Below are 27,631 nucleotides of genomic sequence, written 5' to 3'. Positions count from 1 at the left end.
CTTCTTTCGAAATGAACTATGCAGAAGCTTGTACCGTTGTGCGGTGTACATTACAATGGGGAGCAACTCGGAGCTGGTGTGGTGTAGTGGTGAGGCTGTCATACTAGTATCTGGGAGACTGGGGTTCAAGTCGCCACTCACCAGTTAACCTCGGGTCACTTTGAGCCTAACCTACCTCACAGGGTTGTTGTGAGGGTAAAAGGGGTGGGGTGGGGGAGAAGAGAACCATGTGCGCTGCCTCGATCGCCTTGGACGAAAAGTGTGGGATATAAATGTACAAATGCAAATGCAATGAGCAGATAAACAGCTCTTGGCTGTGAGAAAAGAGGGGATGCAATGGTCCAATGTTAAGTATTTCCACCTGCACAGAGCTAGCTGTGAATTACCTTGACATCCTTCTCTCTTTCCCCTGCTCCTCTCCGCTTCATGCCGCTCTCCTGCCCGGGCTGCGCACTTTGCCTCGCATGCAAAAGGCCCGCCCTTGCGAAGAAAAGCCTCCTTCCTTCCGGACAAAAAAAATAGCATAGCCAGCAGGGCTTGGCAGGAGGAACCACAACTCCCACAATGCACGCTGAAACTTCCGCTAGCGGTAAGCTGGGCGGGGAAGGGGAATATTTAGGAAGCGCACGCCTTCAGTAGTTCTCAGCTGCTTCAGGTTCGCAAGGGAATTATCCTCCTTAGAACTACGACTCCCGGCAGACTCTGCGGTGGTTGCGGCGGGAAAAGGCGTCCGCGCGGAAGCTCGCCCCTTTTCTTTCTTTCCCCGCCTTCCCTTGAACGAGAACGGAAGTGACTCTGGAGGGATAGCAACGGAGGCGGTTGCTAACGAGGGATGCGGAGAGGGCGAAGGCGGACCGGAGGAGGAGGAGGAGGACTGGGCAGCTGTGAGTTGCTGGATTGGGGCCTCCGGCGGAGGGAAGGGGAGGGGAAGTATGTGTAGGAAATGGGTGGTTTTGTAGGGGGTTTGGCTCTGAGGTGGCAAGGGGAGATTTTTATGCAAATTTAAACTGCAATGTATGTAAATGTATGCATATTTAGGCTGGGATTTGATATGGTGCTTGTTTTTGCATAGGGTGATTTGATAGCTGGTACCTCTTTTTATTTTTTTAAAAAGGGAATTGGCTTGCATTTTAATGATGTTTTTGCTTTTGATGTTTTAATTAGATACTGCACATCTTAAAATCGAAATAAATTAGTGTGTGTAAATGGCTTCTTATTTAACTCATTTGAAAAGTTGTTGGATTGTTTGTTACCCTCCACATCCCCACCGTCAAGCCATTCTAATGTTGTATATTGTAAGTTAAGAAAATAAAATGTTTCCAGTAAAAAGGAAGGATGTATTTGTTGCTCATTGTTACTATTTAATGTAACAAGGTTTTTAAAGAAGGGGAATCCTCCCAAGGTAGCATACGATTAAAATGCAACACTGTAAGGAATGAGAATAAAAGAACTGAAAGCTAACTTTTATTTATTTAGCTTCTTTTACCCTGGTCTTCAGCAAAAAAAAAGGCTCCCAGAATGACTTGCATATAATCATTTAAAACAAGACGGTTAAAAAGTTTTATTGTCTAGCTCTGTAAAGCGCTTAGGTGTTTCTTGCAGCTAAGCAGTATATAACTTTTGTTCAACAAAATGAAATAAATGATACAAAAGGGAAAAATGTGAGGAGGGAGGAGGAAATGAGCAAACTTGGGCATGTTTCTTAAAGTGAAATAGTGGGGGAGCGGGAGGTTTCTCTAGTGAACAGGCATCAGTAAAAATAAACATCCAGAGCACTACCACCATATAGTTCATAATTAGAGCAAAAACAACCAGAAGAGCAAAACCATTTTTTTCCAAAAAACAGGAACAAGTGAGTGTTCAGAACTTTCATAGGAATATAGACCCATTGGTCCATCTAGCTCAATATTATCTACACTGACTGGCAGCAGTTCTAGAGGGTTTCAGGCAAGGGTCTCTAGTGGTGTAGTGGTAAGAGTGTAAGACTAGGACCTGGGAGACCAGGGATCAAATCCATGCTCAGCCATGAAGCTCACCAGTGACCTTGGGCTGGTCACAATCTCTCGGCCTAACTTGCCTCACAGGGTTGTCATGGGAATTAAATGAGGAGGTGGGGAACCATGTACACCACCTGAAGTCTTTGGAGAGAAAGGTGGGATATAAATGCAATAAATAGTAAATAAAATAAATATCTGGAGATTCAAGGGATTGAATTTAGGACCTTCTAAATGCTCTGCTACTCAGCTACAGCATTTTTCTTATTATCTGACATGTTCCAAGATATATATCCTGACCCCATGCTGCATTTTTTTTAACTCTCCTTGTTGTCACACAAACATACCATGCAGCTAAAATATCTCACTCGGGTATTTAAACTGTGGTTTTAGTTGTTTTAAAGCTTTGTGCCTCTTGTTTTATTATTGTATTTTTACGGTGCTAAAATTGGCAGTATGAAAACCCAAATAGGCTCCACGTAGTATATAAATGTTTCAGATAAACATATGTGGGTGTGAAGCCTAAAGCAAGCAACGTGAATAAACAACAGTTTAATTAAAGCAACAGAATACGGTGTAAAGTGTTTGCCCGGCACTTAAAAAATTGCAAGGTAGGTACCAGGTGAGCTCACTGCAAAGGAGATAGGGCACTAAAGTTGAAAATGCCCTCTCCCTGTTTGCAAATTGCCACCTGCCTTGTCTCTGACACCAGAGGTATCCAGCAGAGAGTACTGATACAGTTCTATCCTTATGTTATATAAAATTAGGGTCACCCGACTGACAAAAATTGTGCCATGTGAATCTGTGCATATTTGCACAGAAGTAAATCTAATTGATTTCAGTGGGACTTAAACCCAAGTAGGTTTGCAGCCACAATTAACTGTATGAAGGTTTCCATGTAATCCAATATGTGTTTTCTCAGAAGCTAGTCCTCCAATCAGTGGGGAAGACTTTCAAGTAGACGACTCTAGAATCTCACCCTTGATCTATTCAAATTGTGGCTTTCTGGAACCTATTCTGCATTGTGCAGTACTGTATGTCTAAGAAAAGCCCTGCTGGATCAGACCAAAGACCTGCCTGCTCCAGCATTCTTTTCTCACAGTGGCTAGCCAAATGCCCATGGGAAGCCTATCTGCAGGACATGGGAACCATAGCACTCTCATGCTTGTATAACCAGCAAATTAGGTCCAAGGTTATTGAAGCACAATATTGGCTTGTTTTGTGTGCTGAAACTACAAGCCCTTTGATTCATGTAGCCCTGTTGACTTTTTTTTTTTACAAAATCAAGTACACTCTACATGGGCATGTATATCTGGAATTAAGAGCTGCAAAATCTACATTAAAAAAATTAAACTATATGAATGAATATGATTATATGCCAAACAACTTTTAAAATAGAACTTTATGATGCCCCTGGTGTTGTGGTTTCTGTGTGGTGAAGATGAAATAAAAGAGTTCTGCCAGAATCTGTCATTACTTTTCACACTCATTTAATCTCACGTAATTTACAGTGTGCGATGCTTGTGCAATTTTATGTTACAGAGAGAATCTTTCTTTGGGTTTTGTCATCCACAGCTCAGTCATGTCTGCTGCAGCTGACGAAACATCAGAGGATCTACCGGTGAGAGACATAGGTCTAAATCTCATAGGGCTACAAGGTTTGTTCCACTTCTTACACGTTTTAATTAGCTGGCTCCTTTGAAAGGAAAAATTTATCCAGAGGGTCAAGGAAACTGAAAAGAGGGTCTGGACTGAGCACTCCTGGAGAGCATACCTAGGCTTCCATGCCTGGGGCTGCTAGTTGTAATACAGAACACCTTCAGGTTGTGGAAGCCTGGCAATAGAGTCTGGAACACATGTATTCACAGCATTAGTAGTAGTAGTAGTAGTAGTAGTAGTAGTAAAAACTATCTGGGCTCTTCCCACTCCCTGGGGTTCTACTTGCCAACCACCACCCCCACCAGGTCTGCCTGGATTTGCTCTACGCTGGTGACTGAATTGGGAACAGCTCCCTGCATTCAAAAGAAGTTCCCCTGAACACGTATAGAGCTCTTAACCCCCACTGGGTAAAGAGCAGCCAGCAACAGGTCAGCAAGGTGGGTGAAGTGGACCAGGGAACTGGCAGACTTTCTCACTAATTTTGCCTGGTGTCCTTCAGTCCCTGCCTTTAGAACCTCGCTAAACATTATGGCGACATTCTAGTGCAAATATACTATAAAGAGAAATAATTTTATACCATTTTGTGTTCAGTTGTTATTAAGGGCATTTACAACAATCAAAACTTGTAATAGAGGCTGTTCTGTAGAATAGGTGCTATCGCAGAATAGGCCTGTTGATGAATAGCCATGTGATGGACTTCAGAAGGCTGTGGCACAGTGAACAGCTCTTGCTCCAATTTCAGGACTAGCCTTAAATGCATCCCCACATAGAGTGCATTACAATAGTCTTGTCTCTGTGGTTACCAATGCATGCATGGTTCATTGTGGCCAAGTCATCCCTGTCCAAGAACAGTTGTAGCTGGCATACCAGCCAAAGATGGTCATAGGTGCCCCTTGCCGCTGAGGTGACCTGATCCCCTAGTGCCAGCGATAGATCAAGGAGCATCACCATGTTACATAACTTGTTCCTTCAAAGAGAGCCCAGCCCCATCCGGAACAGGGGAATTGCCTGCGTCCCTTGCCCACAGGGCCTCCAATTTAAAAGGATTCATCAAGTTTATTGACCCTCATCTAGTCCATTACTGCATTCAGGTCACGCACAGTCATTCTTGACTCCTCCTCAAACAGAGGACTAGAGCTGTGTGTTGTCACTATACTGATGACCTCATGCCCCAAATCTTTTAATGACTGTCTTTTGCCAGTTACACTCTAGTCATCTTCCAATCACCCAGGGCTCCACAGAAAACATGAAGCAATTTATGTTCCAACAGCAACTGAGAAAATGGTGGTAGGGCCCATATTCAGCAAGTTTCTGATATGTGTAATCCATATGGTCCCTTAGACATCCTCTCTGTTGCAGAGCCATCAGTGGTCCTAAATGTCAAGGCTCGACATGGGATTTCGCGAATCAGCCGAGAGGAGCTGGAAGACCGATACTTTCACTTGCACGAGGAGAACCTCTTACTTAAGCAACATGCACATAAGCAAGAAGATAAAATTAAAAGGTCAGACTTCCTTCTCTTCTTCTAAAGCAAAAGTTTGGGGACCTTTGCCTCTCAGTGGAATGGTAAAAGATAAGCCTGGGTTAGGTAAGCTGTGTACATACTTTCAGCTATTATTATTATTATTATTATTATTACTATTATTTAATACGTTTATACACTCCTCAATACTAAGAAAATTTGTAAGTGGTTCATATAATAACAATATTTTTTTATACACAGAGAGAGAGAGAGAGAAACTCAGCCATGTATGTGGGATGCAACACCCTTTCTGCAACTTAACTGGTCTTTAACCTGTTTTCTCCACTGTTACAATTGGCTTTGATACTCATTCTCATTGTAAACAGATTTTTCTTTGTTTCTGCTACACATTTGAGAACAGCCCTGGGTTTTAACTACTCTCCTGGTTGCTGTAGCCTCTTAGGAATTTCCTCCCATGAAATGAGTGGACTCCCACCCACAGGTGGGAAGGATCACTCAGTCTCTCGTCTATCAACCTCCTGCTGTACAGTAGCTCAAGATCACTCCTAAGCATCCAGCATAAGAACCAAGAGGGCTGGCTGCAGAGAGAAGGAGCATTACTTTCCTCCGTCACCAACCTGTTGTGTTTCTATGCTAAACAAACTGCTGGCAAATCTCCAGGGTGCCTAGTGTGGATATATGGTGAGTTGGGGAGGAGAAGTGGCACAATCCCTGCCTTTGCTGCCAGCTTGCTGGGCTGGGCGTTCAGGAGACAAAGCCCCATACTGAATATACAACATCAAAATTGAGTGAGTAGGCAGCTGTGGCTTTATTCTTCCACTGCCAGTCCACTACAGTTCTGTGCTGGGTGCACAGGAGGTTAACCACCTTGCTGTTCACTTGGAATAGACACCAGGCAGGCTGCTGGAGGAAGCAGGCAGCACTGATTCACTCTCCTGCTTTTTACTCCTAAGCAGAACTAGCCTAGGCGGAACAGAGCATTCCATCCACCTTGTACCAGCCCCTCCACGAGTAAAAAGTAGGTGATGAGGAAAGAACCAAACAAAACACAAGCTAATAACTTTTGGGGGCTATTTTACAAGGCTGCTTTAGATAATAGCTTACAGGCGAGTAAGTTATTCTGTGACATCTCAAAGCTATTAACTTCCTCCGCATGTATACGTTTGTTCTTTCAAATAAGAAGATTGTCAGTATACTGTACCGAAATAAAGGAAAGCATTTCAAACAAATGAAGTGCGTCTCTATTTTCAGTCTCCCGTCTGGATCTCTTAAAATGAAAAAAAGCCTCCCTATAAAGTAGATACGGCTCTTGAAGATGTGCGACCAATTTTGTAAAGTCTTGAACTTCTCTCTTCCATCAAAGCCACCTTTTCTTTCTTTGTATGCCAAGTCCTTCCCCGAACCCCCCCAATGCCACCCCACCCCCACCCCACGCCAACCCTCTGCAACCCTATTCATTGCTGGAAGTGTTTTCTGCTCTTGTATGTTACATCACCCCCATGTGCCCTCTCTGTCTTTTGTTCTGGCTTCCCCATGTTTATCAAAACTAAGAGAAATCAAAGGTACAACTCTTGAGATGCCAAAAGCAAAATTTGTATCCTTTTAAAGCTAGATGAAAACCATACCTCCTGCATCCAATTATATCCCACGGCTAACTGTTAAACCTCTCTTAAGCACGCTGGTATTATTTGCTAAGCGTAAGATGTAGCAAGGCGACATGAGCTATTAAAGGCCTGCCTTTGAGCCTGCCCACCTACTTGTTTTTAGAACTGAAATTCGGGGGGGCGGTCCTCCACTTTTGCACTCAAACTGGAAGCACTACATCAATGGAATGTGTTACATATTGTAAGCATGCGTTGGATAGCTTAATATCATATGGGACTGAAGCTTTTATACGTGGCCCCACCACATCCCCAATCTGTAACTATACTTAACAGCATGCAGAGTTCCTCAGGAAGGTCATGCGTTCCAAATTTGAGCAGCATATGGAGTAAATATGCGTCCCTCCCTTTTACTAAACTTTAAATGATAAGCCTTAGGAAACTGTTATTTGTCAGTGCTATAAAGCAGATTGCTATCCAGTGGTTTCAATTATCTTCAAAGAGTTCTTCACAGGCAGTAATAGTTATATCAAAACCTGAAATTTATTATTCAGGTTCTGCACTGAAGTCTTCACAGTGATTATGTTCCTTTCAACAGAATGTTTTTTATGCTTAATTCCCCCCGCCGCCACACCACCTTTTTCATCTTATATAAGTTGTATTTTCTCTCTCTCTCTCTCTCTCTCTCTCCCCCCCCCCCCGCTTCCCCCCTCAGAATGGCCACCAAGTTAATTCGGCTTGTTAACGACAAGAAAAGAGCTGAGCAGGTCGGTGGCGGCCCCAAGCGGCTGGGTCAGGACGTGGAGATGGAGGAAGTGATTGAGGAGCTGCAGGAGAAAGTTCGGGAACTGGAGAAGCAAAATGAAGCTGTCCGCAACAGGCTCATTTCAACCAAGCAGCAGCTCCAGCTTCACGGCCCGCGGCACACGCCCTACAGTTATGTCCAGGCGCGCATTAACACAGGTCTCAAAAAAGCGGTGGAGGGTGTTGGCGTCCAGGAGCGCGCAAAGAAAGGTACATGAGCAAGCTGTCCCCTTTTAAACCCTGACTCGTGCAAATTATTTGAGAAGCAGTGCTGATCAGACCCTTGGGCAGAGGAACATCTGTCCCAGAAGCCAGATGAAGCAGGTGAGATAAGACAGAGGGAGGACTGTCATCTGCCTGATACTGCCATCTTCTGAGGCCCTTCTTCATGTGACTATGAGATCTAGAAGGTGGCAACACAAGAACAGGCCTATTCTGTGGTGGCTCCCTGTTCATGGAATGCTCTCCCCAGGAAGGCTCACCTGGCTCCTTCATTACATATCTTAGGCACCAGGCGAAAACATTCCTCTTCTCCCAGGCCTTTGGCTAATTATACCATCTATGGCCTTTTAAGCTGAAGGGTATTGTTTTGTTTGTTATTATGTGGTGTATTTTTGTGTTTTTATACTGTAAACTGCCCTGTGATCTTCAGATGAAGGGCAGTATATAAATTTTAAAAACAAAGCGACTTTTGATACAATGCAAAAAAAATTAAATCAGTATAAAGCTAGAACAAAATAAAAACATTGGTAGACATAAAAAGAAGCCTAACAGATCTCACCCACTAAGAGAGGACAAGTAAAAGACTATAGCCCAAAAGACCAGCGTTTGGATACCCACTCAGTCATGAAGCTTAATGGCTGACTGTTGTGGGAATAAAATGGGCAACAGCTCTATGGATGAAAAAGTGGTGTATAAATGTAGTAAGTAGATAAATGAACGAATGAGTTCATTCAAAAGCTTGGCTGAAAATGAATGCTTTTGCCGGGTGCCTAAAAGCAGCCAGTGGTGGCACCAGGTGTTTCCCCCTGGGGAGAGCATTCCATAGTTGATTAACCAATTGAGTGAATTTACATAAGTCAGCATGTGGCTAGAATCAAAACTTCTGAATCAGAAGACATGGCTTGTTTCCAGACAGCACACTCATTTATCATAGCAGGCATCCTCTTAAAAGAGGAATACTCTGTTGTGTGGGAAAGATTAGGAATGTCTACTTAAAGATATCTGAAGAAGTGTGCTTGCACACGAAAGCTCATACCAAGAACTAACTTAGTTGGTCTTAAAGGTGCTACTGGAAGGATTTTTTTTATTTTGACTATGGCAGACCAACACGGCTACCTATCTGTTACTTAAAGATGGTCCTTGGCATTTATGCTTTGTAACATTAAACCTTGGCCATGATTAATTGGAGCAAGCCCTAAATCAAAAGGGTTTGTGTTTGTTGGCTTTTGTCTTTTAAATATTTCGGTCCACAGAGGGACAACGCTGGCTGGGGCTGATGGGAATTGGTCCCCAGCAATATCTGGAGGGCCACAGGTTCTGCATCCTTGAGAATGAAGGCTTGAAATTTCACAGGTCAAATAGTATCCAAGCATAAAGTGCTCAATTTTAAGGTGGAGTTGGCTTCAGCACACTTATTTGCAGCTGCTCCTAAAATCCTCAAAATCTTTATGGCTTTTATCCAACAATGTTTATTCAGAGTAGCATTGAAATTAATGATCCTATGTTAGTTGTTTTCATTAACTTTGGTGGGTCTACTCTGAATAGGACATGCATCAGATGCCACCGTAGATATTTACCTCCTTTTCATCTATCAGCCCATGAAAGAAATAAAAGTAGGTTCTTGTAAAAGCTGGACCTTTAAAAGCAAATTAAAATTATCTTGGCTATCACCCTTAATGCAATTCATTTGCATAATTTACTTTGTTGCTCTGATATTTATTTATTTTTGGCACACAGTTATAGATAACAGTGCCTAATAGTTACAGCCAGGTCTGCCATTATATCCCTGCTTCCATGTACAGTACTAGGAAATTTCCTATTATTTTTATCACATGAGTTCTAGCCTCTTGGGATGCATTGGGCAGACTGTTTGCCGTCTCTCATATTTTTAATTTAATTCCTTTTCCTCCCCGTTTGGAGCAGTAACGAAGCCTTTGCCCAATGCATTCCAAGTATTTGTAAAGGGAAGAAACATAGCATTCTAACATCACTGTCAAGCACTGGATAGGCTAATACAACTGCTTTAATGCGAACTAAAATCTCCATGAGCTTCCAGAACTTGGTTGAAATCAAATGTAGTAACCCCATTTTCCTGCAAGCCCTTCAGAATCTGTTCCCTGCTAAAACTGTGGCCTAAAACAGCAGTGACTTCTAACTGTAATGAGGAATGTATGCTGTTATGTTTAGAATTTAGACAAACTGGCCAGGATCCAAAAAGCTACTTGCTGCCAAAGGCATGAGTGTACTCACTGGGTTTTGTTTTACTTTTCCTCCTTTGAATAGCAGTTGCCCTCCATGCCATATTGCCATAATGTTTGTGGAACACCCCTCAACTTCAAAAGAGGATCGCCAAGTAACATTGCAAGGAGGGGGTTGTCATTTTAGAGGAAACAGCTCCAAAACTCTAGTGAGTATGCTGTGAATGAATCTCACTGGCCTTTGGATCCATGCCACCATTTTTAATAAGCCTGTTTATTTTTTTAACACAGCATATATGCCACTTAATTGTAAATAAAACCTTGAAGCAGTTTACAAAGGCTATAAGATATGCATTAAAACTGTCAATAAAAAGGTTAAAAACAAGTTTTAAAAAAACCAAAATATGAATGAAGTCAAATCTTAAAAAGGTCCATATTAAAATCGTTGTGCTGAAATGAATGGACTTGACTAATTTAGGTCCATCAATTTCAGTGGGTCTCATCTGGTTAGTACTTAGTTGAGTACAGCCTTCAAATTAAAATACATGTTGACATCTAAATACCCATTATGTTTAGCAGTATAGCAGTTGCTCTGTCTGTAGAAGGTCTTGGGTCCAGTCCCTGGCATAAAGGAAAGCTGGGCTTGAAAAGGTCCATTCCTGAGGCCTTGGTTAATTGCCACTGATGGTCAGAGAGGAAAATACTAGGCTAGAGAGACCAATGGCCTGACTTAGTAAGGGGAGCCATAGTCCAGCAATAGAGCTCTGCATGCAGAAGGTCACAGATTTGCCTTTGATTCTTTGGCATCTCAAGCTAGAAAGGATATGGAGGGGCAGGGCTAGAAAAATACTTTTGAGTGATGCCCTGTAGAGCTGCTGCCATTCAACTGACAATTTTGTCTAGATGGAAGAATGGTCAGACCAGATATATTGCAACCCCAAATGAAGTCACTAGGTTCTGGGCCTTCTCCATAAAACAGGGGTAGCAAACCTGTGGTCCTCCAAATGTTGTTGGACTCCATTTCCCATCGACACTTGCCGGCTTGGTCATTAGTGAGGAATGATGGGAGACTTCTGAAGAGCATCATGTTGGCTTTCCCTGGCTTAAATTCAAGGCTGTTACAAATATAGTAGGATAATGCTCAGTATGTGTGATTACTGCTTCCCCCCCTCCTTTTAGTCACTTACCTTTCAGTAAACATACTTCTCTGATTTTTCTCATTCCACCCACTCCCTTCTTCTTTTAGGAATGAGAATGCAGGATGTAGAAATCCGACCTTTGAAATCTCCACAAGCGTTGCCCCCCAAGTATGGACACAACTTACTTGAGGAAGCAAGAGCAGAGATACGAAACTTGTATGACTTTTCTATCTTTCTTTATTTTCTGATGTCAACTATTTGCTTGGTGTCATCAGTTAACTGACAGTCTAAAGCAGGCATAGGCAAACTTTGGCCCTTCAGATGTTTGGGACTACAATTCCCATCACCCCTAGCTAACAGGACCAGTGGTCAGGGATGATGGGAATTGTAGTCGCAAACATCTGGAGGGGTGGAGTTTGCCTATGCCTGGTCTAAAGGGAATTAAAACTGGACTGCATATGCCCCGTTCATCTACACTGGGCATTCCTTTAAGGTAGGGGTGGACTCCTTTTCTCTATCCAAGGGATACTGGATATAGATGAGCAAGGAGTTGATTCACCTCTGTGATGACTCATGAATACTAATGCCTTTGGGCAGAAGAATCTTGTAGCAGCGTACCTTGGATAGCCAAGTTTCATGAAACAAAAAAAAAAATAGGGTGGGTTGTTGTTTTTTTAAAAAAAAAGAAGAATGGACTGTTAAAAAAGAAAATGCCACACACACCCAGTTTCACAGCATTTGAAGTTAATAAGCTCTCATATTGTTTGATCTCAGCTTTGAGCACCTGCGTCAATCACCTTCAATAGGAAAACATATTGTCACAGGAACTGGGGGCGTATATAGGCTAGTCAACTTAATAGGTACCAACTGTAGGCAGCTCACAAAATCTTTTTAGTGTGGGGGAGAGTGCAGTAAAAAGAGATAACAAGACACTACCTCCTGAAATGCCATGGAACAAATCTGTGGTTGCCTCAGGAAGGATTTTTTTTAAAGTCTCCTGTTAAGAATATTTTAGGAAATAAGACTCTCACTGGTCTTCTCATATTTTGCCAATGTGTTGCCTAGGGATAATAAAGCTCATTTTCCTGTCCTGATATTTTTGTAATAACTGTTCCCCCCACCACTGCTTTGTAGCTTAAGTGAATGTTAAGTATTCAACCCCCCACATTGCACATCTGCTGATTTTCCAGTTGCCAGGACTTGAACTCACAACACATCTTGAACCTCTGACCAGGGGAGGATTTTATCCATACACCTCTGTAGAGGTTAACGAAGCTGCATATAAGTTACCCAAAAAAAATGCAATATAAAAATGAATGTAAAACAGATCTTAAAATATCCTAAATAAACACAGATCTTTAAACAGCAGCACGTAGATAATAACACATCATAAAATGAATAATTCAGGTTTAGCTTATTATTTCCCTATGCAAAAGTTTATGCATTATCCTATGGAATTGCTTTTGGTTAGGCAAATAGTTATCAAATTGTTCAGTGGTACATGGTAAACATCTTAAGCCTCCAGTCCTATACAGACTTATGTGAGTGTAACCATGTGCAGCTCTAACCATGTCTACTTAAAACTCTAACCATGTCTACGTAAGTCCTGTTGCATTCAGTGGGGCTTACTGTTCTGCTTGCAGCCTAACTCACTGAACTCAGTAGGGCTAACTATTGAGTAGGCATATGCAGGATTGCACTGATATTTATTTGTTGAATTGATAGTTGCACACAGAATAAACATTTTCATATCCAATGTTGCACAGTAAGTTTCAAATATGTACAGTTCTACAGGCCAAGCACGAATTTATTGCAATACAACTCAAGAGGCTAGTTCAAAATAACCGTGTCTGATGGAAATCTCAATAATGAGCATATAGCTTACATGAAAAATGTGTGGGTGACACTATGTCATACAGTGAATTTATGCATATTCAGAAGCATTACAATTTATTAAATATCTCTTAGATCTTAATATCCTAATTATCTCTTAGAAGCTCCCATGGAGATCCTCCCCCCCCCCCCGATCTTCCATGGTTAGTCTTTCCAAACTAAAATAAATGTTATTTGAAAAACAGCATGGAGACTCATCTTGAGATGCCATGGAGTGAAACGAAAATACTTTGTACAAGCAATTGATTGTTTTAGCAATCGATTGTAATTACCGTATTTTTCGCTTGATAACACGCACCCGACCATAACATGCATGTAGTTTTTAGAGGAGGAAAACAAGAAAAAAATATTCTAAACGAAACAGTGGATGTATGATTTTTGTGGTTCATGCTGTGGCCACAGACATGTGATCTGACGGTGAGTTTGGGGTAGCCCAATGCAAAAATCCTGAGAATCCATGTGGATCCATGTTTGTAACCACGTTTTAAGTGGGGAGGGAAGGAAAAGCACTCAAGGGACAAGGAGCACGCATGGAGCAGGCTCTGCTTCTCTCCCTCCCCCCCCCCCTTAGCGAGCTGAAAAATTTTGCTGGAGGGACAGAGAGCCTGCTTGCTTTAAAGGAGCCTACCGGACAGGAGCCGCTTACACGAGAGGAGCCGCTTTCCTCTCCCGCTTTGCTCCTTTAAAGCAAGCAGGCTCTGTTTCTCTCCCTCCTCCCCCCCCTTAGCGAGATGAAAATCTTTCCTATTTCCAGCAAAGCGGGAGAAGAGCCACTGAGTGGGGAGGAGGGAGAGAAGCAGAACCTGCTTGCTTTAAAGGAGCCAACCGGACAGGAGCCGCTTACACTCGTGTAAGCGGCTCCTCTCCCCTCCCGCTTTGCTCCTTTAAAGAAGCAGGCACTCTGTCCCTCTCTCCTCCCCATTCAGTGGCTCTTCTCCCACTGGAAACCACGGAGGAGGGAAGCATTCGCTCCGTAACACGCACAGACATTTCCCCTTACTTTCTAGGAGGAAAAAAACGCATGTTATGGAGCGAAAACTACGGTATTTTAACACAGTGTAGCAGCATTCATGTTTTTCATAACTGGGAGCTAGCGAAGTGTTTATTTTATTTATTGGGGATCCTTACATCCCACCATTTGAAGGACAAGGTCCTCTCAAGGCAGGTTACAAAGAAGGGTAAAGCACCACATCAAAACCAGAATGTGTTACAGTTAACAAGAGCTTTTTAAAAACACCAGTTACAAAACATACTAAGTAACCAAACAATTAAACCCCTGTGTTGCAAACAATTATCAGTAATATCCAAGGCAACACGATGACCAAGTACAACAATGCAATATCAATATAAACTCTTTATATAGTCTATATGGAACATTGAACAATATGAGAAACCAAATAGAAAACATAGAACCAAATAAACATAAGTCGTATAAGTCTCTGAAAGTCTTTGTAGACTATGCAAGTCTCTGAAAGAAGCAATGGGTCATATTCTTATCTGATGAAAACAAGGCATAAAGCTTTGTTTTATGACGTCCAACGCTGCGGAAGTGGTCCGCAAACAGACGTAGTGAACAGTGATTCCGGATATACCCACTGTTTCGTAGAGGACACTATGGAAAAGTCTCTGTCCCTGAGGCCACCAACCTCATCCTCCCTATTGGTGAACAAGAGAATAGGACCCCTGACCTCTCAAGACTTGAGCATTTATATATGCAGGCTGTCCTTCAAACTGTGTTCTGGAGAACTCCCCTCTTCTTCTGATAAGTGTCAAAGCGGGTTATCAAAGCAAACATCAGTCATGATGGACAAACTTCCCTAAAAGAAGATCAGCTGGGTCTGGTGCAGCAGGTGCTGCTTTTCCTGGACTAGGAGAGCTTGACCACGGGTGTTCATGTGACTTCAAGGCTGGGTTTCTGTAATGCACTCCAAGTGGGTCTTTGCTTGAACTTGATCCAGAAGCTGCAGTTAGGGCAGAATGGTTGCTGGCAGGGAGTAGAGCTTTGTCAGCATATAGCACCTCTGCTCAGAGAGATGCACTGGCTGCTCATTGCTACTGGGCCAAATTCAGTGTGTTATTACTGGTATATAAAACCCTAAAAAGCTTGGGACTAATTTACTTGCGGGATCACTTTACCCATATAAGCCCACTTGACTGCGTCAGTCTGCGGAACCGGCAACGTTACAGTTGCCACATAATACTCATTCCGCACTTGTAAGAAATTGATATTTTTGCGTGTCAGCACCTATACTTTGGCACTCACTGCCTATTGACACCAAGCAAGTCCATTCCCTGTACGATTTTCAGCACCTGTTTAAAACATTTTTGTTTTGGCAAGCCTATACAGATGTGTGTTTTATTTCTTTTCAGCTACTAGTTATTGGTTTTAATCACTTTTTGGATATTGTTAGATACTCGTTTTTAATTCTTTTGTATCAATAATGTTAATGTTTTATTTTAGATTTTTTAAAGCACTTGGGAGGGTTTATTTTTGTTTGTTTTTTGTTTGTTTGTTTGATAAATAAATAAAAATAAATAAATAAATAAGGGCTTGTTCACACTACTGATAGATCAGTGTGGAGTCACTATTAACTGGATTTACTTCACTGCATTTGTGAGGCCCAGCGCTTGTAAACTAACTTGATGCCCTAGATCAGAATCTTCTGTGACAATAGAGAACTGCTTTAGAAAAAAGTTGCCATGGGAAGAATTCCTAAAGGATGCAGGTGTAAATTTTGGGTTTCAATTTAGAAAGCTTTGTTGCCTTAACAAAACCTAGCCTGTCATACCGCAGTTTCTTTGCCTGTTTCATATAGCCTTCTCAACTTTGGGACCAGTGGGACCAGTAAGAAGTAAACCTCTTATAAACATTTAAATACCTGGCAGAACATGTGTTTCATTCTAGTTTCCCATTATGTTAAGCGTAAAGCTTCCGCTTTTTAACTGACAAACTCAAAGCGCTTTGACTGTTGCAGGGAGAATGTGGTTGAGTCTCAACGGGCGCACAATGAGGAGTTGGCGCAGGCAGTGGAAACGCTCAGAAGCGAAATACGGAAAAAGGAAGAGGAGTTTGAAGAAGCTCTCCTGCAGCTGAAAGAGCAGCAGGCAACTGGCCAACGGTAAAATGGAATGGAAATGCTCGCAACTCATAAGTTGTACCCAATCGTGTGACAGTAAAGTAATTGATTTACTTGCACCTGGTTTTATTGTGCTGCTCTTGCAAGCATTTGCATGGGGAACATCAGGTATTACTTTACCTGTTACTGGCCAGTTGATATACTGGGGTCGCTTTCTTGATGACAGAACTAACAGTGCCAATCAAATCCAATTAAATACATGCAAATGAATGGACTCCCATCATGTCTCCAAGGCTCAAATGTGCATGAGCAAAGTTGCTTACTATATGGGTGGGGGGTGGGGAGGTTATGAGAAGTGAATGCTGCCAATGGTGGGGGAGACTGGAACAATGATTTTACAAATTCCTGCACTGGTATAGTGCCTACAGCAAATTGGCAGCAGGGTGTGATAGCACTAGAAATGTAAGCTCGGAACACAAATTCCATATTCCATGTTTGTTTGTTGCCACAGCAGTTCAAAGTAAACTGCTGCAAGATCTCCCTCTCACACATGCACAGCAAAAAAAATCAACCCTGGATCACCCCAGCATGAAATCTCACCAGGACCATGCTGTGCAGAAGAAGCAATCTGGGCAATATGGGTTGCATGTAGATGGCTCGGGTCATCCCAGATTGTTCGGAACAACAGATGTTTTCATGTTGGCAAAACATGGCTCATGAATTGTCCATCTGGAGTCTTGTTTTCTTAACAACATTCCTAGGTTCCATCATTTGCATGGGTACTTTGCTCACGGTAATATATTTTAATTCTACTCAGTTCCATTTTTGCATTCCCTAAGGTCACTTAATCTGCAGCGCTTTGGGTCAGGATGATTTAGGCCAAAAACATAGAAAGGCAAGATGGGAAGATTATCCAGTCAAAAGGAAAACCACTTAGTTCCTCTGGTTTTGCATGGCTAGCACTGGTGGCAAATGCTTGCAAGAAAGGGCTACTACAAGCCCTGGACTGTGTCGTTGTCTTCCCCCATTTCCTTTACCTTCTTCTTTTGCACCTTTAAAAAAGCGATTGGAAGCTACTTAGGCAACCTTGGTTCATTTAAAGCTCTTGGGCACCATAGCTCCCTCATGTACACTCCTTTGGGACTACCATTCCAACACCCTCTGGTTTTCTTTTTCTATGTTTTGGGTCATTGGGAGCTGCCCTACTTTATTTGTTTGTGCTTTATTTAGGTGTTTGTCTGCTTCAAGTTGTGGGAAGTTCAGAGCAATGTCAGTTTTTTCTTTTTTAAAATGGAAGTTTGTGCTGTTTCTTAGGTTTTCAGATGTTCCTCAGGCGCCAAAAAGTGGGGAGCCCTGGCTTAAACTCTGGTTAGTGACAACAAACCAGAATCTGAAATGAATCTGTATGGTTCTGACTTTTGCTCACAAACCATCATTTAACAAATGACAGTTCCCTGAGTTTAGGTGTAATGGGAAACTGTGGTTAGTTTAAAGTCAAAAGAATAAGCTTTCCACCTCTTCCCTCCTGGCATGCAAAAGAAAAGGAGAGGAGGAAAGAAAGTGTGTGAGCCTCAGACTCGCTTACTTTGTTCTCCTGGTGGGAGACCATGGTTCCCCATTAGGTCTGAACACTGCCAAAGAGTTAGGCACTGTGATACATACTAGTTAATGTCAATTGTCAGGAGACATTTGGCTTAGATCTGCATGTATCATAAATGTCATTCTTCTCAACTCCTTTTATTCAAAAATGGGGCGGGGTGGGGGAGAGAAACTCCTATAAAATCTCTTTTGAAGCTATCCCTGCTATTTGTTTGATGTGAGAAACAAGATTCAGAAGAACATGAAATGGCATTAGAGTTTTTAGTGTTTAGCATCAGGCAAAAATGTTTCCTCTACTTGCTACATCTATTTATATGAAGGGTGCAATAAACCGGATTCCTGGTTTGCGAGCTTTTTAATCTTCTCTGTAAGGACAGTTGACTAGGTAATGGCAAAACACAATGGACCCTGAGTTTCAAAAGAATTATATATTTTTTTTAAAGTATTTCAAGTTCTCAGCTGGTTTACAGATGTGTAAGCTTTGTAGTCTATTTTCTGGTTCCAGCATGGCACTGGGACAATTTTTCCAGTCTGTCTATAACAGATAAGTATTAGAGGAGAAACAATGTATTTCAAGATGTGAGATTCTGTTCTGATGTTTATCACACTTTATTTGGCATTAGCAGTTAAGATCAATTCAGGGGTTTCCTTTAAAACATTTTTTGGTTGAAATACATGCAAAAACAATAATAATGAGGTCACCCTGCACCGTTCAAGGGATAGGTTTTTGAAAGTATATCTGCAGTTAGCTGCGTGATGACTTTTAACAAGATTAAATAGTGAATTTTCAATTGAATCTCAGCAAGGAAAATACATAACAGAATCTCAGCCATATAGAATTTCGGTCAAGATGGTCATTGTTAAAGATACATCTGTAGCTAATTTGAATGCCAATCTCGGGGCATTATCTGTGTAAAATGCTAAGCCGCTTGCCTTGGAAATACTTGGAAAAGGGGTTACGTTCCTGGATAATGCTCCATTAAACAGTAATTCTCTAACACCAAAGTTTTGGAAAGTGTTTTTTCTCTCTTCCTATTGTAAGTATAATACTGCACCTTTTACCATAGGCTCCACTGAAGTTTGATAAGAATAAACCAATACATCCAAATAATGAGTAATGTTCAAATATCTTCATACTGCAAAAACATGTATTTATTTAACAACCTATAATGTTAAATTTAAGGAAAGGAATTGTTTTAGATGTTATACACACACCTCTCCCCAGTTGTGTTTTGGAATTAGGAAAGTGTGAAGGGTTTTAAGTTTTCCAAGGCAAAATTAACAAGGTGACTCGACTATTATTGTACCATAAACCTCACAATTACTTTCTTTTTGAACATGCCATTTTGTAGGTTAAGCATTCGGGACAATGTTGAAATGATTAAGCTCCACAAACAATTGGTGGAGAAGAGCAATGAGTTTGCAGCAATGGAGGAAAGATTTCTTCAGCTACAGGAGGTAGGCAGAACTTCAGCTAGAACTGTAAACTTGTGCACCAGAACTCCAGGTGGGGTTATGTATGGAATAAACTTGTTTAGAGAGGCACTTCTTTCATCACCAAAAGTATGATACAGATCTGGAAATTTAAGACCAATCCTATATACACTTAGCAGGAAGTAAGTTCCCATGAACTCAGGGCAACTTACTTCTTAGTAGATGGTATGATGATTGTGCAGTAAATGAAGGCTAGCTAAGAATGTTTATAATACACTAAGAAATAACTTGCAATCTTATACATGTTTGCTCAGTAATTAAAAGTTAGTTGAATTTCAGTTGTAATTAGTGCAGAATCACACTCCACCTCCCAGGTTCTTCAAGTGCTGAATGGTCTTTCGCAATGTTAAGGTGCTAAGAGCTGCCTGATGCTTAGTTGGTCTATTTGTCCATCTTCTTCAGTAAAGCCTACCCTTTGCAGCATATCCTTCACCAGCCTTCAAACTGGAAATGCCAAGGAATTGAATTGGTAGGAGGTTTCTCTCCATAAAACATGGCCTGCTCTATTTTTAATCCTGATCAGCAAATCCCAGTGTAGCATTTTAGATGCTTCCTATACCTTCAGCTTAGATCTGCTCCCTCCACCAGAATTAATGATGCAGCCCACATTTGCATGCAGCTTTTGGGCATATCTCAACATACGCAACTCGGCATATGCAAACCTCTGTACCAGCAATACTACTGTCACTTAGGATGGAAAATTTGGATTTTTTTGTCCACTGCTTATCATTTTTGTCCACTGCTTATCATTATGGTAATATGACATAGCAGACGAAGCTGAAGCACCACAGCACAGCAACCACATTCATTTGTAAGGGAGTTATAGAGTGAAATTATTTTCAGAAGACTTAAATGCTTATCAAAGCCTTGCAAATTGTGGTGTGTGCAACAGTTTCCAAAGCAAAATAAACAGAGGTGCACGTTTTTGAAATGTTGAGCACAGCTCAATAGTTCAGATGTTGCACAGAAGTGCAGAATCAAATTTTAAAGAGACGCAGAATTTCTTTTAATTAAATCTTAATGCAGCTCCCTTGGAAGGAATTAAGAAGGCAAACGAAACATCAGCTGGTGGGTTAGCAGCAAAATGACAAGAGCTGCATGGACATATTTGTGGTCGGGTTCATTTTTGCTTGCTACTGTAGCGTTTTGGGTCAGCGTGTCCAAACCACAAGAACCACAGCAAAATGCTTTAATTGCTAAACAGATGTCTGTCTTGGTCCTGCTCATCACAGCTGAACTGGAGGTGGTTAGCATGCTGGAGGAGGGCGGAACACCCTCCACCCTCTTCGTTGCCGTTGTGTAACTTAACGACATTGTGTCAAAAACATGGCAAGAGCATCTCCTGTTGACTGGATTGAGATTACACTTTAAAGGTTGCTGGAGAAAACCTTTTGACTCAATCCATAGCCCTCATCCAAGAATAGTGACCGCAGCCGAATGTTGCTCACCCAGACCCAACTTCAGCTGCCTTCTCTCGTCTCCTCCACAGAACCAAAAAAATCTGAAAGCAAGCCACAATGCACTCATGGCAAAGGGGGATGAACTCAATTTGCAACTTAAAGAAGAACGTTCCAAGTGCCTCCACCTCGAGAGTGAGTTACAGGCCACAAATTTTTCAAAGCGGCGATTAGAAGAGGTGAGATCCTTGGGGGCGGGGAGGGGGGGCGGAGAGCACGGTCTTTGCACAATCCTTTAAACTGGGCTAGAGAAATCTGCGTAGTATCCTGGACCAAGTCGTGAGAGGACTCCCAATAATTCAAACATTCTGGTCTTACTTGGCTTATGAAGTCACAGCTGGTGGATATATAGCACTTAATGCTCTGTTGTTAACCTGCAGTAGTATTTATATGCCTCTGGGCAGTCTTTGAACACCCATGTAAGATCAGTCGGACCATTGCGGTGTGTGCAACAGTTTCCAAAGCAAAATAAACAGAAGTGCATGTTTTTGAAATGTTGAGCACAGCTCAATAGTTCAGATGTCGCACATTGGACCATTTCAAGATGCTGCATTCATCCTAATACATGATGATTGCATTAAAGGTGGCAAACACCATCTAAATTTCACCTATAGACAGAAGCAACTTGCGAGATGGGGCCAAGCCAGTACACTAGCTTCCCGGCAGGTGAGTCACTGTTACTGGGATGAAGAGGGCACCGTGGTGCAAACGCACCAGAAGGAGTAGCAGATTGGCTCCATCAGTGCTTTTGCACCACGCCAACCTTCCCACCGCTTCACTCCTCCTCTTCTTGGTAAGCAACAGCCACCTGCCAAGAAGGCAGCATAGCAGATCTGCCCCCACCTTGTGAGCCATCTCCACCTATAAAACAGGTGAAATGTGTCGACCCAATGCACTAATGTTTGGTTGATATTAAAAAAGGAGAAAAACCTTACAAAAATAGAAATTCTCCTGCGTTAATGAAAACGTTTTGCAAATCTTGATTTTTGCACCATCCCAATCTGCCTTGCTCTTTTGTAACATCAGGGCAGTCACTGTAATGTCAAAGCTTACTGGCCACTGGCTGCCAGAAAGCACAACCATGCATGCAGCTATTCAGAAAGCTTTACTCGTGTCGGTAATGTTGCTTTTTAATTGCATCACTTACAACGTTTGTCTTCATTCCAGCTTCAAGATAGAATTAATGATTTGGAAAAAGAGAGGGACCTTTTAAAAGAAAACTATGATAAATTATACAACAGGTAAATTATAACTGATAACAGAACTCTTTTAACATTCCATTTCTCAGTTTATGTATGGGCTAAAATAACCATTGCATGAGTAGTGGCAGTTCAGCTGCAAACACTTTTGGATAAAACTGACCTATTTCAGTCTGGGTTCAAGCCTGGTTTGGGGACTGAATTGGCCTTAGTCGGTCTGATGGATGACCGTATTCAGGTGAGATGGTAGGGGAGTACAGCCCTGTTTATTTTCCTGGATCTCTCTGCAGCTTTTGATTTCATCTGGACTGTTGAGGGTTAGAAGCACTGTTGTACTGTGTCTGTGGACCCCTGGTGGTTAACCTGCAGAGTATGATTTTTGTCCCCAGTGCTATTTAATATTTATATGAAGCCACTGGGAGTGGCCATTCGGAGATTTGGGGCTGATTGATACCATTTTGAGGTTTTCTCCTGACATTTTAGGTAATAAAACAAAATACCCAACATTATTTCTCTGTAACATCTGAATTGGGAGAGACTGTACATGTTCAAAACCAGTGCCTTGATAAAATCATGGGCTGAGTGAAAGCTGATAAACTACACCTGCTTCCTAACAAGATAGAGACCCTATGGATGGCCAGTCATTGCCTCCCAACCTAACCTACCTCACAGGGTTGTTGTGTGGATTAAATGAGGGGGTAGAAAACCACGTGCGCCAGCTTTAGCTTCTTAGAGAAAAAGGCGAGAGATAAATGCAATAAATAGAGGGGAATATTTATTTATTTATTTATTTATAGATTTGCATATTGTAATTGTGGCCTCTCAAAGTGATTACTAAAGCAGCTCTTGGGATCTCAAGACTGGGACCACTCTCCTAAAAGGTCCTGTGCGATTCCTGTTGATCTTTTCTACTGCCCGTCCCCCGCCTGCCCCGTTTTAACTGCTGACTCCCTTCCATATCACAAGCTGCTTTTGTAATGCTATCCAGTTTCTAAAGTAGTTTGCTCTGCTGTGTGGTAGGCAAAATAATCTTTTAAAATCCCTTGGACTCAGTGAATTAGTTTTGCAATTCTTTTGATCCTGGCCAGAGTTGAACCTGCAGGAGTTACTAACAAAGGAAAATGGTGTCTGTAACATTGGGTGTTGTTTTGCAACGCTGTAACAGAAGTCAGCTTAAAACATTTTTGCAGTCAGTTTTGGCAATACTTCCCAGCTTTAACTCATTAGCACAACTGCCCTTTTATGCTGGCCCACAGACAGCATTGTCATGATATGATAGCAGATTGCAGTAGGCTGGTAGGCCCTTTTTCTTTTCTTTTACTTCCAGCTTAGGCCTCAATGTCTCAATTTCCTTTCTTTAAAAAAATGGACCCCAATCAAGAGCAGCACAGGGCGTGACTCTAACTTTTTCAGGTGCCAAAACGCCTTAGGCTGGCACTGTGACTGCACTTCATATTTATGTAAAGACACTCTGAGGTAATAGTCTGTGTAAATTCTGTCAGCAGTGCTTAATATCACATAAATAAAAAATTAGGAGGCTAAACCTACTGAACATGAAATGAGACAGGGCACTGAATTCATTTTCTGGTGCCGAACAGAAAATTGAAGCAATTACAGTCAATTTGCAGAGGCTTAATGAGGAAACACCTGATCATGGAGTCGGTGGAAGGAGAACCCTCCAGCTGTAGGAGTGCTTTTGTTCAAAAGAGAGCACAATTGTCACTGCGTTTTCTCTAAGGGGGAGAGAATAATATCCAATTCTTGGGGAGCAGAGAGAAAAGCTGCTGTGGCTTCAAAGTGCCATGTCCAGTTTAGCTGTCTGACTTGCTGATTTAGGGCATATTCATGCCATGCATTTACGATGTTATGACACCATTTCAGGCAGCTGGTCCCAGTCATATTATGTTGAGGTGGAAATTCCAGAAGCCACTTTCCATTGACTATAAGAACTTGACCCTCCGTCCATACTAGGAGCACAGTGTGGTCGATGGTCAGCCATTTGTACATTACCCAGATGGCTTCAAAATGCAGCGGGATGAAGTAAACTCCAAAGACATTCCAGGCAGATTCCAGTGGAATGCAATCCTAACTGTGAAGGAGATGATAGCTGAGCAGTAAATTTCAGAACAATTTTGTATGCCTTTAAAGTCAGCATTATGCGGATTTGGAGAAACTGGAATTCTACATTGCTCTAAGTTTAACCAGAGCCAGATTCTGAGGTTGTTGTTGGAAAATGTACAAATGACCATGAGACTTGAATGTACACAAACTTTTCTGACAAGTGAAAACTATGTTGTTGTTTAGTCGTGTCCGACTCTTCGTGACCCCATGGACCAGAGCACGCCAGGCACTCCTGTCTTCCACTGCCTCCCGCAGTTTGGTCAGACTCATGTTTGTAGCTTCGAGAACACTGTCCAACCATCTCGTCCTCTGTCATCCCCTTCTCCTTGTGCCCTCAATCTTTCCCAACATCAGGGTCTTTTCCAGGGAGTCTTCTCTTCTCATGAGGTGGCCAAAGTATTGGAGCCTCAGCTTGAGTTGACCCTCAAGGGTGGAGAACGCTCTCCTGTCACTAGCCCTAAAATGAAAGAATGATGGTGGTGGTAATGATGATGATGATAAGCATTATATTTATTATTGCAATTTATTTAAATTTGTGTCAATTGAACCAGAGCCTTCAGGTGGCTTAAAATATGCAGAACAAATGTATGATTTAAAATATGTAAGTACAAATGCATATCATATAAAAATCTCAGTAACCTGCCTCTCCATTATAGAAAGCTGTATACAAGAAAACTTCCATACTTAAAGTAGCAATCCCAATGAACCACATTAAAACTATTGACAAGAATGAGGTATTGGCTTGAACCCTAATAACTTAACTGCTGTAAGCGAATAAAGATGCTAAAAATTACTACAAAGACTGGCATGGGTGGGAACAAATGTCTTCACCTAACACAGAAGGCGCAGGCAAGCTCTCTTAAGGAATGCATTCCATTGACAGGGGCTGTCGCCCAAAAGACCCCTTCAATTGTTGCCCTCCCTCCACAATCCCTATAGATAGGGCACTCTGGGGAATGCCTTTGTAGATGATCTTAAGGCCAGCATAGTCTTCTTTGGGAAGAGCTAATTCCTTCAGGTATAGGTTAAAGGTAGCAATTTGAATTGGGCCTGGAAATGCATTTGCTTCCAGTTGGATTCATTTTGTGATTTTGCTATTTTACATTGTTTTGAATGCACTTTTGTTGAGTTTTTCATATGCTATTCATTGCTTTGGGTCCTTTGAATCAAAAAGCAATATATAAGTAAATCATAACAGCATTTAAGCATGCAGTCTATTAAAATGTTTTAAAGGAACGAGCATATTTTCCCCGAGCCCATTTCATTTCTTTATTGGATCCTTCTACCCTGTATTCCATTTCTCCTGAATTCTAGTTTAACTAGGGAGAATACACACACACACACACACACACACACACACTAAGGAATTTGTGGCATGCACATTTTGCACATTTGAGTATTTCCCTCCTCTTCACTTGTAAAGCCCCTGCAGAACAAAACAAAACAGAAATCTTGAGGCAATCACACACATCAGTGTTCTGGAGGAAGCTAAGTCAAGCCCTCCTCAGAGCTGCATGTGATTCTGGAATCACTGCCTCCAAAATTGCAAAATTCTGTTAACATTGAACCATAGCTGCTACATTTACTGGAACTTGAGCATTGTGAGACCCCTGTATGGGGCAGTTGTTGTTTGAGATCCCCGTATTAAATGCAAGAACATTAAGTAGAAGAGGGGTGGGTAATAATGTCATTCTGTCCTTAGTTCTGTTATATCTGAAATCAATAAAATATGGTAAAAGAAAAAGTAGTAGTACACACCATGCATGCAGTTTTTTGAACTGTGAATCATTTGATAAACACTTGTGTTTTCTGGACACACATCCCTTCCCCCTCCCTCCTAAAGGCCATCTTCTGTTCCTGGTTTCTTACTCATGTTAACAATGCAAGTTTTTGGTTTAAGGGTATAAAGTTGGCTTAAGAGTACAAAGATTTTTACTACATTTCAGAGGGGCTGTTTCATGATAGGAGAACCACTGTTCTGCTGTAGCCGACATTTCTTTGGGCAGGCAACTGCCTCTGGGCTTCCTTCGCTCCCCCGCCCCCCCTTTCCCCTCCCTATGTCTTTAAAATGGATCAGGTGGGTCACTGCAGGGCTGTACAGGAAAAGAGGTTTGAATGTGCAAAGGCTGCCCATGTTCGGAGTCTGTTGCTGAGGTTTCGAGTAGCAGATTCCTCTGGAACAGGCCTCCGGATTCCTTCCCAAGTCCCCACAAACCTTCGCCCGCTGCCAACTCTCCTGGCTCTGGAGCTCTAAATTGAGTCCAGCCTTGTTGCTCATCCCACAAACCCTTTCATGTCCCACGACCGCAGCCTGAGAGAGGCGCCTCGGTTTCAACAGCAGCAGACCAGCATGTGTTTACTTAATTCCTAAGACATGATGACAATGATCTCTGCCACTAAAATCGCTTTCTCCCCGCACTCCCCTCTTTATTATTTTCTGTTAAAGCCTATTTCTGAGTTCCTTACATGCCATATGTTGGTCTTTAATATAATTCTTTTTTGTGCCCCTCCCTCCCTCCCTCTCTCCCCATTTCCCCCTCCCCTTTTAATTCCTCAGTGCCTTCGGCGTGACCCACGACCAGCAATGGAAGTTAAAGGAGCAGCAGCTGAAGCTGCAGATTGCTCAGCTTGAGGCTGCTTTAAAGTCGGATTTAACAGATAAAAACAACATCTTGGCCAGAATGAAAGCAGAACGAGGTAAATTGCACTGAAGGACATTGCAAGGTGTGCAAGCGAGTTTTCCATTTTTTACTCAGCTGAGAGCTTCGCAGAACATCAGAAGCCGCCTTGGCTCAGGATGCTTTGCCCCCTTAGCCCAGCATTTGTCTTCTGTCTGGAAGCTGTTCTCCAAGGTCTCGGGCAGAGAGAAGGCCTTTCCAATCACCTGCTACCTGATATTTTTACCTGGAGATGCCAGAGACTGAACCCAGGAACTTCTGCATGCTGTAGCTTCCCACACTTTGGTCTTTTAGGGAAAGGGCCACAGTTCAGTGTTGAGTATCTGCTTTGCATGTTGAAAGTCCCTTCCTGCAAATAGGTTGCATCCCCTTATGAGTTCCATCAGGCAAGCAGATTCTCAAGTCAACTGAGCTGGCAGTGGATGGAGTCATCCCTTCTCTTTCTGCCACTGCCTTCTCTCTCCTTTAGTGTTCCCACCAGTGTAGGGGATGGGCTTTAGCTCAGCAATCAATCACCTGCTTTGCATGCAGATGATCTCAAGTTCAATTCCCAGCATCTCTACGTAGAGCATGGAGAAACCCCTGGCCTGAAACCCTGGAAAGCCATTGCAGCAGAAAGTCAGTGTAGCTGTTTGTTTATAAAAAAATTTTATATCCTGCCCTCATACAATATCCTGCCCTCATACAGCAATAAAATACATATTTTAGATGGACCAACGGTCTGACTGTATAAAGCAACTTCCTGGCACAACTTGAACTAGGCGCACACACTCCCTCTGGTGGTGTATCTAGATTCCCCTCTCACAAATATGCTTTTGTTTATTTTAAAATGTAAAAGTGTGTTGGAGTGCTAACACACATGTTTTTGCATAACTCATTGCTAGTCCCAAAGGCAAAATGGGGAACTTCTGGCCTTCCAGATGTTGCTGGACTTGAACTTCCATCATCCCTGGCTGTTGACCATGCTGGCAGGGACTGATGGCAGTTGGGAATCCAACAACATCTGGAAAACG

The 27,631-nt window shown here is 42.2% G+C and overlaps 2 protein-coding genes across 12 annotated transcripts in view; one reads left to right on the top strand and one right to left on the bottom strand.

Moving 5' to 3' along the window:
- FTO (FTO alpha-ketoglutarate dependent dioxygenase) overlaps nt 1-560 on the bottom strand; it is a 261,131-nt gene extending 260,571 nt beyond the window's left edge. For 4 of the 11 annotated variants that reach the window (XM_081018529.1, XM_081018528.1, XM_081018524.1 and 1 more), the window contains exon 1: nt 387-557. In XM_081018529.1, coding sequence (XP_080874655.1) covers nt 387-428 — 42 coding nt within the window. In that variant the 5' untranslated portion in view covers nt 429-557. Of the gene's footprint in view, nt 1-386 lie in introns of all 11 variants that reach the window. The other 7 variants (XM_081018525.1, XM_081018526.1, XM_081018520.1 and 4 more) reach the window with 4 other exon arrangements.
- A 218-nt stretch (nt 561-778) lies between these two features.
- Nucleotides 779-27,631, top strand: part of RPGRIP1L (RPGRIP1 like) — a 75,824-nt gene continuing 48,971 nt past the window's right edge. Inside the window, exons 1-10 of the mRNA XM_081018532.1 lie at nt 779-884; nt 3,570-3,652; nt 5,013-5,157; nt 7,453-7,751; nt 11,208-11,316; nt 15,969-16,112; nt 19,022-19,127; nt 20,653-20,799; nt 21,788-21,861; nt 26,498-26,637. Coding sequence (XP_080874658.1) covers nt 3,577-3,652; nt 5,013-5,157; nt 7,453-7,751; nt 11,208-11,316; nt 15,969-16,112; nt 19,022-19,127; nt 20,653-20,799; nt 21,788-21,861; nt 26,498-26,637 — 1,240 coding nt within the window. The 5' untranslated portion in view covers nt 779-884; nt 3,570-3,576. The remainder of the gene's footprint in view (nt 885-3,569; nt 3,653-5,012; nt 5,158-7,452; nt 7,752-11,207; nt 11,317-15,968; nt 16,113-19,021; nt 19,128-20,652; nt 20,800-21,787; nt 21,862-26,497; nt 26,638-27,631) is intronic.

Source organism: Podarcis pityusensis (genome assembly GCF_964106645.2).
Source record: "Podarcis pityusensis genome assembly, chromosome: 8".
In the NCBI taxonomy this organism is placed as follows: Eukaryota; Metazoa; Chordata; class Lepidosauria; order Squamata; family Lacertidae; genus Podarcis; species Podarcis pityusensis.
This window is presented reverse-complemented; position numbering and strand designations above follow the sequence as displayed.